The 13,832-nt window shown below is 42.0% G+C and overlaps 1 protein-coding gene across 2 annotated transcripts in view; it reads left to right on the top strand.

Annotated features, from left to right (window-relative positions):
* Window positions 1–13,832, top strand: part of STAB2 (stabilin 2) — a 146,873-nt gene that overhangs the window by 52,078 nt on the left and 80,963 nt on the right. For both annotated transcript variants that reach the window (XM_075938882.1, XM_075938875.1), the window contains 7 exons: window positions 424–535; window positions 1,923–2,103; window positions 3,121–3,214; window positions 4,194–4,352; window positions 5,196–5,291; window positions 7,729–7,824; window positions 10,733–10,780. In XM_075938882.1, the coding sequence (XP_075794997.1) occupies window positions 424–535; window positions 1,923–2,103; window positions 3,121–3,214; window positions 4,194–4,352; window positions 5,196–5,291; window positions 7,729–7,824; window positions 10,733–10,780 (786 nt within the window). The remainder of the gene's footprint in view (window positions 1–423; window positions 536–1,922; window positions 2,104–3,120; window positions 3,215–4,193; window positions 4,353–5,195; window positions 5,292–7,728; window positions 7,825–10,732; window positions 10,781–13,832) is intronic.

Below are 13,832 nucleotides of genomic sequence, written 5' to 3'. Positions count from 1 at the left end.
CTTGCATTTAAAGAGGATGCTGTTACTACCATGGCATAGACAAGACCAAGTCAGTATGCAACTTTTCCCCTAAGGAGTAAAAAAAAGGGGGGAGTTTTATTAACATTATATATATGCCCTATCCACTGGGCCTCTCCAGGGCATCCCTATGCTGCCTTGCTGGGACCAAGGCCTGCTCCAACCCTGGGGTGGCTGGTGTTAGTGCCCCCACTGGCTACCTCTGTGGGCAGGTCGGGGGGATAGGACTTGAGCCAGCCACTCTGTGTACTCCCCAGGCAAATGCCCTATCCACTGGGCCACTCCAGAAGCCATCCCATCACCCTGCCTTCAGGGCATCCCTTATCCTGCCTGCCTAATGCCAAAGCCTGCTCCATCCCTAGGGCAACTGGTGTTAATATAAATCCTGTATCTTCTATGTTGCAGTGTATGGATGGAATGAAAGGAAATGGAACTTGTATTTGTACTGATGGATTTCAAGGATCCCACTGTCAGTTCTGTTCAGACCCTAATAAATTTGGCCCTCGGTGTGATAGACGTAAGTATAGCTGCACCCTGCTCTACTGGGCGGCTAACCTATTGCCTTCTAAAAGGTTACTGGTGTTACAATACGAGCTAATAGTGGTATACTCTCTGTAGAAGGCCTTTGAGCTGAACTGATTTCATACAGTTTTCATCATCTTGTGTCTGTAAGGCTACGTCTACACTGGCGTGATCTTGCGCAAAAACTCTTTAGCACAAGAGTTCTTACGTTAAAGTAGTTGTGCAAGAGAGCATCTACACTGGCATGTGCTTTTGTGCAAGAGCATCCTTGCCCGTGTAGACACTCTCTTGCGCAACAAAGCTCTGATGGCCATTTTAACCATAGGGCTTTCTTGTGCAAGAAATTCATGTTGCCTGTCTACACTGGCCTCTTGCGCAACAATAGTTGCGCAAAAGGGCTTATTCCTAAGCAGGAGACTTCTGGCGCAAGAAGCCCTGATTTCATACATTAGAATGTCAGTTTACTTGCGCAAGAACACGTGGCCAGTATAGACAGGCAACAAGTTTTTGCGCAAGAGTGGCCGCTTTTGCACAAGATCGTGCCAGTGTAGACACAGCCTAAGTGATATAGTTATCCATGGCTTTTTGACTACCATATGCAAAAAGCACCTTCCCCTAAAGATTCAGGCTATATCCACACAGAAATAACAATTATGCAGCTATCCAAGGTCAGCTGACTCAGGCTCAGCCTGTGGGGCTGACACTTGCGGTGTTGCTGTTCAGAATAGAGCTGAAGCTCAACAGTCTTAGCCTGAATGTCTACACATCAATTTCTAGCCCTATAGCCTGAGTCAGCTGACCTGGACAGCCATTGTATTTTTATCCCAGTGTAGAAATAGCCTAAGAAGCCACTAGGACTTCCATATAAGATGATGTGAGGGCAGAGGTTGAAGCACAGATCCTCTTAAAAAATAGAGTATTAAAGATCTTTTTGAGCTGTGATCCTGAAAAATTCAGACATATTTGCTTATCTTTTTGCATTCCTAGCAGTTCAACAAAGCAATAAAGTTAAGCATGTGGATACCATTCTGACAGGATCAGAGTCTCAGTTTGTGAACGTTTAGTAATTTTGTTTGATCTGTTTTAAATGCAACCCGTTAAATCTTTTCAATCCAAGACATGATGTTGGGGGCCTGTTTTACCAGCTTCTATGGATAACTTTAAATTTCAGTGTGCTATAAAAATGTGAAGACTATCCTGCCTCATCACCCTTAAAGGCGATATTTAAAAATAAATGAATGCCACAATGATTTTTTTTATTTAGATTTTTTTTCAGGTGTTTAGAGTTTAGAAAGATCTAATATGAAATATTTAAGAAATGTTGAATAGGGATAATTGTTTTTCAATTGTTTCATTTCACATTTTTATTTTTCCCCCCTCAGAATGTTTGTGTGTTTATGGGAAGTGTGATAACAGAATAGACAGTGATGGAATCTGCCTTGCTGGATCATGCAAAAGTGGATATGCTGGGAAACTCTGTGATAAGCAGATAGTTCCCTGTGGGTCTTTTGTACAATTCTGTCATGCACATGCAAATTGTCAGCTTTCTGATGGTGCCATGAGGTAGGTCAGTTACCCTAATATTGATTAGATGTAAGTACGTCTACACTAGCCCCCTAGTTCGAACTAGGGAGGCTAATGTTGGCATTAAAAGTTGCAAATCAAGCCCGGGATTTAAATGTCCCACGCTTGATTTGCATCTTCCCGGCCAGTCGCCATTTTTGAAATCAAACTATAGGATTGGTATTTTCTTTTTCAAGGTAACACTTCACGCTACTGTACAAATATTACCTTTATAATACCAGGAGGCGGTATGTGCACATTCTTTTCATTTTATAGGGAGAGAAACAGAAGCATGACTTATTCACAGTCATACAGTGAGTCAACTGCAGAGCAGAGATTAAACTTCAGCAGTTTGAATCTGAGTTCTGTGCTCATTTTTACACATTATACATAGATTTTTCAGATCTAAAGATCAATATGTTTTAGCTTGTAAAATTGCAGAAGGGAGAAGCGAACAGTAAAAAATATCAAAGTCATTTAGGCCCTACGTACCATTTTCAAAGTGCCCAAATGTCTCAAAGTCCTAAATTCATTTATTTGCAAAGAAACAAGCTAAATACCAGTCACTTTTAAAACTGGGACTTCAGTGCTTTTGCAAAGTTTGGGCAGTATGCTTTTCTGATGGTCACTCTTAACCATGCACATACTAGAAATGGTGCATCTTCCATGCCACTGAAGGAAAAGGCTTTTCTTGTTTGTACTCTACTCCAACTTTTAAGTTCACTCTTTTATTGGGACTATAATTTAGGTAGAGGGTAAAATCAGGATATGTTTTATTTCCTATTTCATATCCAAATACAAATTAGCTCCCATATATTTTCATTATATTACATGATCCCATGTCTGGAAACAAACTAACACTATAGTGGCTTGCATAATTAATCCAACGCTGTTATTTTAATCAGCCTGAAATTTAGACAATATGATATAGGAAAAATAGTATCAAAAATCAGTTCAGCCTAATTTTACCAGTGCCTTATAATGCAAAGTGATTTAATAAAAACCTTTTTTTTATAGCTGTGTTTGTAAACCTGGATATGAGGGAGATGGAACAACCTGCAGTGAAGTAGATCCTTGTGCTAATTTAATTCAAAGTGGTTGTGATACCAATGTAAGTATATGATTTCTTACAGCATGGGTTGCTTAGTTTAGAGGAAATCTAAAGAAAAGCTAGGAATACCAGGAAGATACATTTGCATACATAAATTCTGAATTTCCCAACTAAATTCAAATCCTTCCCATGGTTAAAATTCTTACCTTCGTAATTGCTTTGCTATGAATATTGCAATGACTTCAGCAGTCATGCCCAAAAAGGGACAGCACACAGCTTTTTGAGAGAGTTCTGTGACGTACTTAATATAACACAAAGAAAAAATATTCCTTCAAAGCAGTAGAAATTTCTCTCCACCCCTATGCCCTCCTATTCCATTATGAAGTTAGCTTCCCTTTGGCACCGAGGGATCTTTTCCCTCTTTAGAGATGGCAAATCAGCATCTACCACAAGAAAGCCCATAACTAGCACAAGGGATTAAGTAGTGAAAATTCTTTTAAAATCCATTGTTTAAATTGTCAGATTAAACTCAGATCAAGTTCATTATCAGATGACTGTTTGGAAGCCTATGTGAAATAAGTTGCTAGCTGCATTATAGTTAGTAGTGCACAGGTAACCTCAAAATAACACCCCCATTGGCTAGCATTAATTAGCATTTTTTCTGATTGCATTAGTGCAGCCATCAAAGATTTGACTTGGTCAATCCAGACCTTCACACCTTCTAAACATGGTCCCTCCTCTCCTCCAAGTCAGAATTGAGACACAGTTACTCAGCACTGAGGGGGAAACATTTCACTGCCAGCCACTGCCTCCTGTGGATAAAGGGGCTGTCAAACTCAAGGACTCTAACTAAGCCTAGTACTATTCACCAGCACTGAAAAAAAAAATCTATTAAAATATTAAAGGCGAAAAAATAGGGTTTGGTTCTCTAGTGTCATAGCCAAAACTCTCTCTCTCCAGCATGTCTTTTTCCAAGCTGTCCATTTTATGATGGTGGATGGTGTCAATTAAATTTGTTTACTCTGACATGCCCCTACAGGCAGAATGTATTAAAACAGGCCTTGGAACTCACAACTGTGTGTGCCAGCCAGGATGGAGTGGGAATGGAAGAGATTGCTCAGAGATCAACAATTGTCTGCTACCAAATTTTGGAGGGTGCCATGACAATGCTACCTGCATATACATAGGGCCAGGTCAGGTAAGTTTTGCTCATATTTTCCTGCACGATCTGTACCTCATTCTGTTCTGCCCAAGTTTGCTTCCTAATTGTTACCATCTGCATCTTCTCCCACTCCCTTTATGTGCCCTCGTCCATGCAACTCGAAGTACCTGGAACAGCCTCCCAACATCTGATAAGAGTAAAGGCAATAAACTAAGTGGTTATCAGTTGGATCTTGGTAAATTTATGAAGGGGTCATATGAGGGGATTGACTGCCATAGCAAAGGACAGGAATTGATGATGCACAAGGTCCCTTTGAATCCTGTGTTCTTATATTCCACGTGACTCCCCTTCTCTTTGTTTTAAATCATGTCTTCTGAAAAAAACCCACATCCATATTAATCCTCTATTGAAAGGGACTGTACATTATTCTTTAGTTATTTACAACTATTCAAGAATTTAAAAAAAATCTGTCCACAAACCATGAATGCCAATTATCTTGGTAAGATATTTCTAGAGCATTCATGTGTACAGTTTTTCAATCACTAATTCTTTTAAACAACCAAGCGAGACACACTGAAACCACTCCCTTCTCATGAATGCTGTCAAAAGATCACGTGCCTCTGCTCCACCATGTGTTGAGCATCCGCTTACAGGTATTAACATTGGACATGCAACAGCAGGTTGAGCATTTCAGCACACACCCATTCATAGGTTTAAAGTACAAAAGGACAGATTTGCAGCTGGGGTAATTGGTGTCATGTCTCTCGAGTCAATGAAGCTTTGTGGACAATACCATCTGGAAATCTGATCCATAGTATTTAGAAGACTTGCAGTGTTTTAATCATTTTACTTATTGCCTTGTTTTTGTTGAAATGATAGAATGACTGTGAATGTAAGGAAGGATTTCGAGGGAATGGAATTGAATGTGAACCAATAAACTCTTGTTTGGAACAAAATGGAAAGTGCCATTATCTGGTGAGTTAATTATTCTCTGAAAAAAATATTCAAATTACATTTCTTTTATTATATGCATCAAGTGAATAATATTTCTACCATGGATGTCTAAAATGAGTGGAATCTCACTAGAACTAATGTGTCACAGAGTCATGTGATTGGATTTTTAAAGCTGAATTAAGTGCTCCAAAATGTCTGTTAGTGTCAGGAGAAGTGATTGCTGATACAAGTTGAACTTCTCTAGTCTAGCACTTTTTGGTCTGGCAGCATCCGTGGTCCAGCATGATTTTAGTTAGCAGGATGTCCATTTATCATGGATGTGGCCAAGTTTCTCATGGTCCCATAAAGTTTGTTTACAGCCACCAGTCCTGGCTCTTAAGACTCAGCTAGACTACAATGAAGTTTCGAAAGAGGATATGCAAATTCTGTGAGAATTTGCATATCTTCTTCCGATCTCACTTTTGAAACATGTCGGGACGTGGGTTTTTTCGGCAAACCCTCCCCCCCTTTTTCGAAAAGCCGCTCTTCCTCAAAAAATGAAGTTTACAGGATCTTTCCAAATGGGGCATTTCTGTCGAAAAATCCCCATCTTGACTGCGGGTTTGGGTTTTTGGTTTTTTTGGGAAAAGCGGCATTTCCAAAAAAAAAGCCGCGGATGCCATTATGCAAATGAAGCATGGGAAATTCAAATCCCAGCTTCATTTACAATTTCAATATGTCTAATTTACATCCCTTTATCGAAAAAGGGATGTAGTTTAGACACATCCTATTTTACCCCTAAATGTTTTCTAACAATCCAATGAGCAGTGGAAGTGTTGGAAATGCTGCTAGGCAATATTAACCTCCTCTGATTGGGCAAATTCTTTGGTTTGGCACCAGTCAGGTCCCAAGATGAGAGAGGCTCAACCTATGTTCAGATCAACCCTGACATCCATTCAGTTTTCCCACTAAGATTCATTAAAGTTTCCCTGACGGAAGGATGAGTGAAAACTGGGTGTGACTCCTACAATTTAATCTGTTAAGAAGACTGGGAAGTTGAGTTCCATGTTCTGTCATATATAGAGAGTTGGTTTGGTTTATTTTTGCTTGTTTGGGTTTTTTTTAATATCAGCAAATCAACATGAAAAAACAGAAACAAATTTTCTCTGCTGCTGTAAATTGCTTCTGATCCACTGAATCCATACCCCATAGAACAAGTTACTTTACATACATTAGCTAGTTCAGGATTCACAGAGTTATCACATTCCCCATTCAAAGATACTAGAGGAAAGAGGGCTTAGCAGTCTCATGATCAGAACTAACACCGCATGGACTCTCAGGAGCCATAGGTTCAAATTCCAGGCAGGAGGGTCTGCTCATCTAAGGTGGCTAAGTTTGATATGATGCAATTTACATGATCTTTCTGAGAAAAGCAAATTGAACTTGATATGAGAGTTAAAATTTGTAATGGCCTTTTTTCCCCAGTGTGTTTAGCTACAATTTTTTTTCTCCAAATCAGCAACATCTGCTGAGTCAGGCTTTGTAGGAGTCTTCAAGATGTGATATGCTGTACTGTATAAAGAGATTTTTTTTAATTAAAACTGTTTGGATTATTTATTACAAATACATTATTTGATCAATTTAGCCTTTCGTTTCTGTTCCCAAATTATCTGTGAACAGCTCTGTTGTGCATGATTTTGTAATTCTCGATTGTTTAACAACTTATGGGTTTTTCATTAAGGGCATGTTTACTCTATGGAGAAGATCAACCCTCCAGAGGTCGATCTTCTAACATTTGATGTAGCAGATCTAGTGTAGACCCCCAAATCAAATGCTGAGGGCAGCCCCCATGGGCATCCTATACTCTTCTTTCTGTGAGTAGTAAAGGAAGCCGATGGGAGCATGTGCTCATATTGGCCTCCCAACAGCATAGACACTGTGGCAGCTCAGTTTAAGGTAAGTCGAATCCACCTATGCATTTTGTGTAGCTAGATGGCGCACCTTAAGTTGACCTGCCTGGTCTAGTGTAGACCAGGCTTAACTAGTCTCATACTACAAATGATGAATAGCTGAGAGAACAGTTATCTAAATTGTAAATAATTTTTGTCTAATTCTCTGAAAAATACTTTCTAAGGGGAGGAAAACAAAGCTAATGTCTTTTATTGGACTAACTTCAGTTAGTGAGTCTCTCAGCAACAGAAGGTGGTTCAGTAAAAGATTTTACCTCACTCACCTTGCCCCTTAAATTCAGGAAAGCATTTAAGTCCTATTGATTCCAGTGGGACTTAAGAACATGCTTAATTGTTTTCCAGAATAGGGATACTTTCCTGAATCAGGGCCTCGAGGAAGGGATTTTCAGTTATTTTAACTCTGCTGTCTCTCAACATTGCCTTTTATTATGCGCAAACATATTAAAGCAACATCTCTGGTATCCCCCACTCTTGGAACGATTAAATCTTCTCTCCATCCTTTTTTAAAGGCTACATGTCAGTTTGTGTCATCTGGTGTCTGGGACTGTGTGTGTCCAAAGGGCTTTGAAGGAGATGGCATCATATGCTATGGAAGTGCAGCACATGTAAGTATAAATAGTGGTCCTTTGTCTTGGGGCAAATTCAGCTTCAAATTCTTTCAGTGATGTTGGCTAGGGAGACAATGCAGTAACTTCTGAACAACCATAGAAATGAGCAATGTACTACAATGCTGACTGCAGACAGTGTTCTTGCAAACCCCAGAAATGAGACAGCGTGTTTGAAGAATGAGGCTAAGACTTTCCAAGGGGCCTAAGGGATTTGGGCATCTAATTTCATTAAGCCTCTGAAAATAGCAACACGATAGTCTAACTTTCATACATTTTCACAAACTCCAACTGAAGTCACGGAGCTCTGCGGATGCCCTGCTTACGTGAAAGTCTGGCCCACGGGTCGGCAATGTACAGCATACATGCCATAAGTGGCACGCAAGATGATTTTCAGTGGCTTGCGCATTGAACAGGCTCTCCTTTCCTCCCCCCACCCACAACGGGGAGCCCATCCTGGCAATTCAGCATTACACCCCTCCCCCGCCAAGATTGGAGCCAGTGCCAGCTTCCTGTGGTGGGGGAAGCCCCGAGGCTCCGTGCTGGATCCAACTTGCGGGGAAGTACGTGTGCTGCTCCTCCCCTCCCCACAGGAAAAGCCGGAGCGGAGCCCAGGACAGGAGACCCAGTGGGGTGCGCAGTGGAGAGAGCCCCTCCCCTCTTCCCAGGAGAGGAGCACAGCCCAAGGCAGGAGTGTTAAATCTTGGCACGCCACTTTGGAAAGGTTACTGACCCCTGGTCTGGCCTGTCAGTTTTGATTAGAGAGAGATTTCTCACACTTAAAATAGAAAAATAAAACAGGCCATTTATTGAAGAAGGTAATTTTTTAACTTCTTATTTAACTGCATAGAAAGAGAAAAGGTGTGTCTCCATTTTATCTTTTAAAAAGAAACAGCAGCAGTAAGTAACTGATATTGGCATTCCCATTTATAGCACCTAATCCGCATCCAGTCTCAGCCCTGAAATGAACAGAAACCAAATCCACTGCAGAACCTAAAGTCGGGTTTGCCAATGAATTTATAATGTCAGATTAATTTTGCAACCTTTCGCATTGCTTGGAAATGGCAACACAAATGAACATATAAAAAGACTTAAAATTCTGTCAGAATTCTATTCTGCAGTTGGTGGAAAACAAAATGGCTGTGTAGGGAAATTACACCAGGGATGGGGAATCTTTTATGAGTCGGGGGTTGCTGACCCACAGAAAGATCATCCGGGGGCCACACACAAGTGAGAAGCAGAAAAAAACCCCTCACTATGGCCACCTACTGAGGAGGAGAAAGACACTCCCCACATTCCCCTCACACACCAGAGCTTGGCAGGGTTAGCCTAATAGATTTTGTGTGCTCCAGCCCCAGGGGGAACCAGTAGGGGGTCTGGAACACCAATGCAGGCTCCCCAATGGGGGGGGCCATGCACTTTGGGGGCCGGATCCAGGCAAGCCAAAGATCGCATCTGGCCCCTGGGCCTGAGGTTCCCCACCCCTGAATTACACCCAAGATGAAGGTCTGCAGAGAACATGTTGCATTGGAATGGGGAATCATAACTGAACAGCAGAATAGTTTTGGAGGGGGGAGGGTAGAACTACAATACACTTCAACTATTAAAAAGCCCCATTTTCTGATAATTACCCTTAAGGATTTCCATTTATTATCAATACAGATTGAAACTCTCTAAACTCGGACTCTCTGGTCCGGAAGCATCCATGAGAGTCCTGGTGGAGGGCCTGCAGCAGGGAGCCCTGTGGGAGAGACCCGGCACATGACTGCCTGGCAGGGCTGGGAACCGTAGCAATGATGGCTGCCCAGTGGGGCCCAGAGCCACAGTAACAGCAGCTGCCCAGCTGGGTTGGCAGGGTGGTGGAGCCAGCTGGGAAGCTGGTGGCCGGGCCAGGGCTGGGGAGGAGTGTGCCAAGGGCCAGAAATGACCTCACCTGGTCCAGCAAAATCCCTCATCCAAAACCAGTCAGGTCCTGAGGGTGCCAAACCAGGGAGGTCCATCCTTTACTACAAAAAAAGAAAACTTCAAAAATTGACAGGTCTTTTATTTTTATTATTATTATTGTTATTATTTATTAAGCACTAGCTTCACTACAGTTAATATTAAGAAGGCCTTTCTGTGTAAAGAATGACTCTTCTTAGTGCTGTAAAATCTGCACAGTTACAGAACTCCATTTTGAATTATTTGGAATTGACTTAAACCAAGATTTGTGCTAGAAGTAAAATGTTTGGCCCAGACTCAGACATCTACATGCATATTTAGGCATTAGGTGGCGTGATTTACAGAGCTGAGATTTCATAACTCCCACTGAAACCAAAGAGTGCCATGCTACTGGTTGAACCTCTCTAGTCTGGCACAGTCTGAACCTCTCTAGTCTGGCACAGTCTGGTCCGGCAACATCTGTGGTCTGGCATGATTTTAGTTAACTGGATGTTCACTCATCATGGGTGTGGCCTAGTTTCCTGTGGTCCCATAAAGTTTGTTTTCAGCCACCAGTCCAGGCTTTCAGTGTTCTGTGCTGTTATTTAGCTCTAATTTACCCCTACATGTCCTCTAACAGCCCAGTAAGCAGTGGAAATATTGGTAATTCTGCTTGAAAATATTGACCTCCCATGGACCAGCAAATTCTCTAGCTCGGTGCCAGACCGGTCCACAGGGTACTGGTTTAGAGAGTTTCAACTTGTATTAGAAAAACTTTACTATTTTATTGCTGATGATAGAATTACCACCACTCTCATTCATGCCTACTGAATCTGTATCTCCGTGTAATAACATCCTGGACAGACATTCTGTGTCACCACAGATTGTAATATCAGCTGTTAATGCTCATTACCTCTGAAAACCAAGCCACTTATGTAGGTTATGATGTCTATAGCCTCTATATTTATTCTTCTCTTTATTGGAGCAGGAGTTGTCTTCTCTGTCAGAAGCAGCTGGATTTAACCAGTGGGTTAATGTGAGTATATTTTCTTTGCATATTAAAATTTGAGGAAAATACTATATTTTTGTTATCTAGCAATGTGGATTGCTAGTGATGTTCCCATCAAATAAGACAGGCCAGTTCTGTACTGACATGAGCAGGTGAATACATGTACCTCAGGGCAAAACCTGATCATCTAATTAGCCAGGATGGGTAGGTGTCCCTAGCCTCTGTTTGTCTAAAAATGGGTGACAGGGGAGGGATCGTGTGAGGATTACCTGTTGTGTTCCCTCCCTCTGGGGCATTTGGCATTGGCCACTGTCGGCAGACAGGATACTGGGCTAGATGGACCTTTGGTCTGACCCAGTATGGCCATTCTTATAGGCTACATCTACACTGGCCCCTTCTTCGGAAGAGCCATGCTAATTTTGAACTTTGGAATAGGGAAATCCGCGGGGGATTTAAATATCCCCCGCGGGATTTAAATAAACATGGCCGCCGCTTTTTTTCCGGCTTGGGGAAAAGCCGGAAAAGAGCGTCTAGACTGGCACGATCCTCCGGAATAAAGTCCTACTTTGAAGTAGGAATAAGAGATCCTCCGGAAAAGGGCTTTATTCCGGAGGATCGTGCCAGTCTAGACGCTCTTTTCCGGCTTTTCCCCAAGCCGTAAAAAAAGCGGCAGCCATGTTTATTTAAATCCCGCGGGGGATATTTAAATCCCCCGCGGATTTCCCTATTCCAAAGTTCAAAATTAGCATGGCTCTTCCGAAGAAGGGGCCAGTGTAGATGTAGCCATAGTCTTTTTCTGCATCGAGGCCAAATTGCAGCTCCAATCTCAATAGATGCAGAAGCTCCACTGGCAAAGGAACCAATGCCAGTTCTAGTAAACGGCGTGGGAGGCTGCATAGACATGTGAACCTTCTTGTGACACAGAGCTCAGCTCTATGGGCACACAGATGACATGAGATCTCACCGCTGAGCAGATTTTCTTATTTCCTCCTTCACAAGAAGGCTGCATAAGGGCTGTGGAGCCAGTGGCTGCAGCAGACTACACAGCAGAGGGGCTTGGAGAAAAATGCTTTCTCCTGCATATTTGCACCGAGCAGGATGGCATGAAAAATGTGAGCTGTGAGTGGTCATCATTCTGGCAGCTAGAGCAAGTGAAGAGGAACCTGCGGTCCATGCTGACTTGAATGAGCTGTAGAAAATGAATGAGCAGATAAATCAGAATACAATATCTGACTTTGATAGAATTAGAAACATCGGTTTGATCAAAACAAAATCTGTTCCAAACAGCAAATAGATTCACATTTGTCAGATCGCTCCTGTAACTTATTACTTGTATTTCAGTAGAACCCAGAAGTCCCACTTCCATTATGCCACATGCAGTACAAATACACAGAAACACTTCCAACTCCATAGAACCTACAGTCTAAATAGAAGACAAGATACTATAAATAGACACTACGAATAGGTGAAGCAAGCACAATGTAACAGACAGACCCTTAGGAACAGCGTGATAAGCAGCAGTCACAACACACCACTTGCCTAACCACTGTCACACTTTTTGTAGCTCTGGCAGCAGAATGGAGCTGGAGGATAATGTGGCTAGTTTAAAAATAGCTATCTGTTTGCCTATGTGGCTCAGTCTTTCAAAACAGAAGCATATTTTACTGGCAATTCTACAGACAGAAAATAATGAAACAAGAGTGGAAATAAGTATATGTAGTCATGTATTTGGAATCAGGAATTAGGAAAATGCTGCTTGGCTTCCACAAAACTCTTCAGGTAGTAGAGGGGAAAGAGAGAAGGGTGAACACACCATGCAGGGAGCAGACCACAAAGTCTATTGAAACAATGATATGGACATTCTTGCTCTGCTTCAGAGAAACTCCACCTCTTTAATTTAAGAGCTGTAGTATAATCTGAAAACCATATCCTTCAAGAGTATCACATTCCTCACTTATCTATTAGAAGAGCCAGTGCAACTTCCATGATTTTAACATCTAAGGTTAGTAGCAGGTTCTATCCTGCATACTTGTATGATGCCCCTTCTCCCATTACATAGATGCTGTTTCTGGTGCTTTTGTAGTTATAGACACTGCTATCCAAACAACCTACCAGAAATATTACATATCACTGATTAAAAGTATCTTAACTATCTCCTATCAAGATCTCTACCCCGTCATTCCCTTCAGTCTTTTACACCAGACGCCTGGTCACACACAATCTAACATTTAATTTTTTCTAGAAACACAAGCCAAGTACTCTGTTAAATGACAAGAGGTACAGGGCTCTTGAAGCAGGTTTGTCCCCACATTTTACTCACAGAAAGTCTCTCTAGCCATCTAGAAGTGGTTAACAAGACACCATTTGCCATCAGCCTTCACTCATATCCTTTCCAGTTGCAAAACAGCTTAATAAAAAGCAGGAACTAGGCAATCAAAGCACAGTGAATATCCAAAGATTGTGCTAATCCAGTGGTTCTCAAACTTTTTGGGCTCCAGAGCCCTTTACATGCATAAAAATTTATGCGGAGCCCCAGCGGTCCACTGATTGTATGTGTTGTACTTTTGTGGAGCCCCAGCGGTTCACTGATTGTATGTGTTGTAGTTATCGATGTTTCCAGTTTGTCAACCTCGTGGAACCCCTGGAGATATCTCGCAGAGCCCTGGGGCTCCGCGGAGCACAGTTTGAGAAACACTGTGCTAATCGATCCTTAGCCCTTAGATATTTATTGCTAGCTGTGCACATAGCCCAGAAAGAGATTATGAGCCTGCTTCAAAGACCATAAGCGTCAGTAGGAATCTTTCGGATGACTTCAGTGAGCCTTGGATTAGGTCCTGTGGTTGACTGAGCTATGCTCAGATACTGAGGCTTTGGGAGTAGGAGAAAATTTCTTTCTGGATCACGATATGTGATAAGAAAAGCAAAACAGGGAGGCTACGTCTACACTGGCCCCTCTTCCGTAAGGGGCATGTAAATTTCAAGAGTCGTCGTAGGGAAATCCGCGGGGGATTTAAATATCCCCCGCGGCATTTAAATAAAAATGGCCGCCGCTTTTTTCCGGCTTTTAAAAAAGCCGGAA

The sequence above is a fragment of the Pelodiscus sinensis genome, chromosome 1 (assembly GCF_049634645.1).
Source record: "Pelodiscus sinensis isolate JC-2024 chromosome 1, ASM4963464v1, whole genome shotgun sequence".
In the NCBI taxonomy this organism is placed as follows: domain Eukaryota; kingdom Metazoa; phylum Chordata; order Testudines; family Trionychidae; genus Pelodiscus; species Pelodiscus sinensis.
The sequence above is the reverse complement of the archived record's forward strand: the minus strand, read 5'-3'. Positions and strand labels throughout refer to the sequence as shown.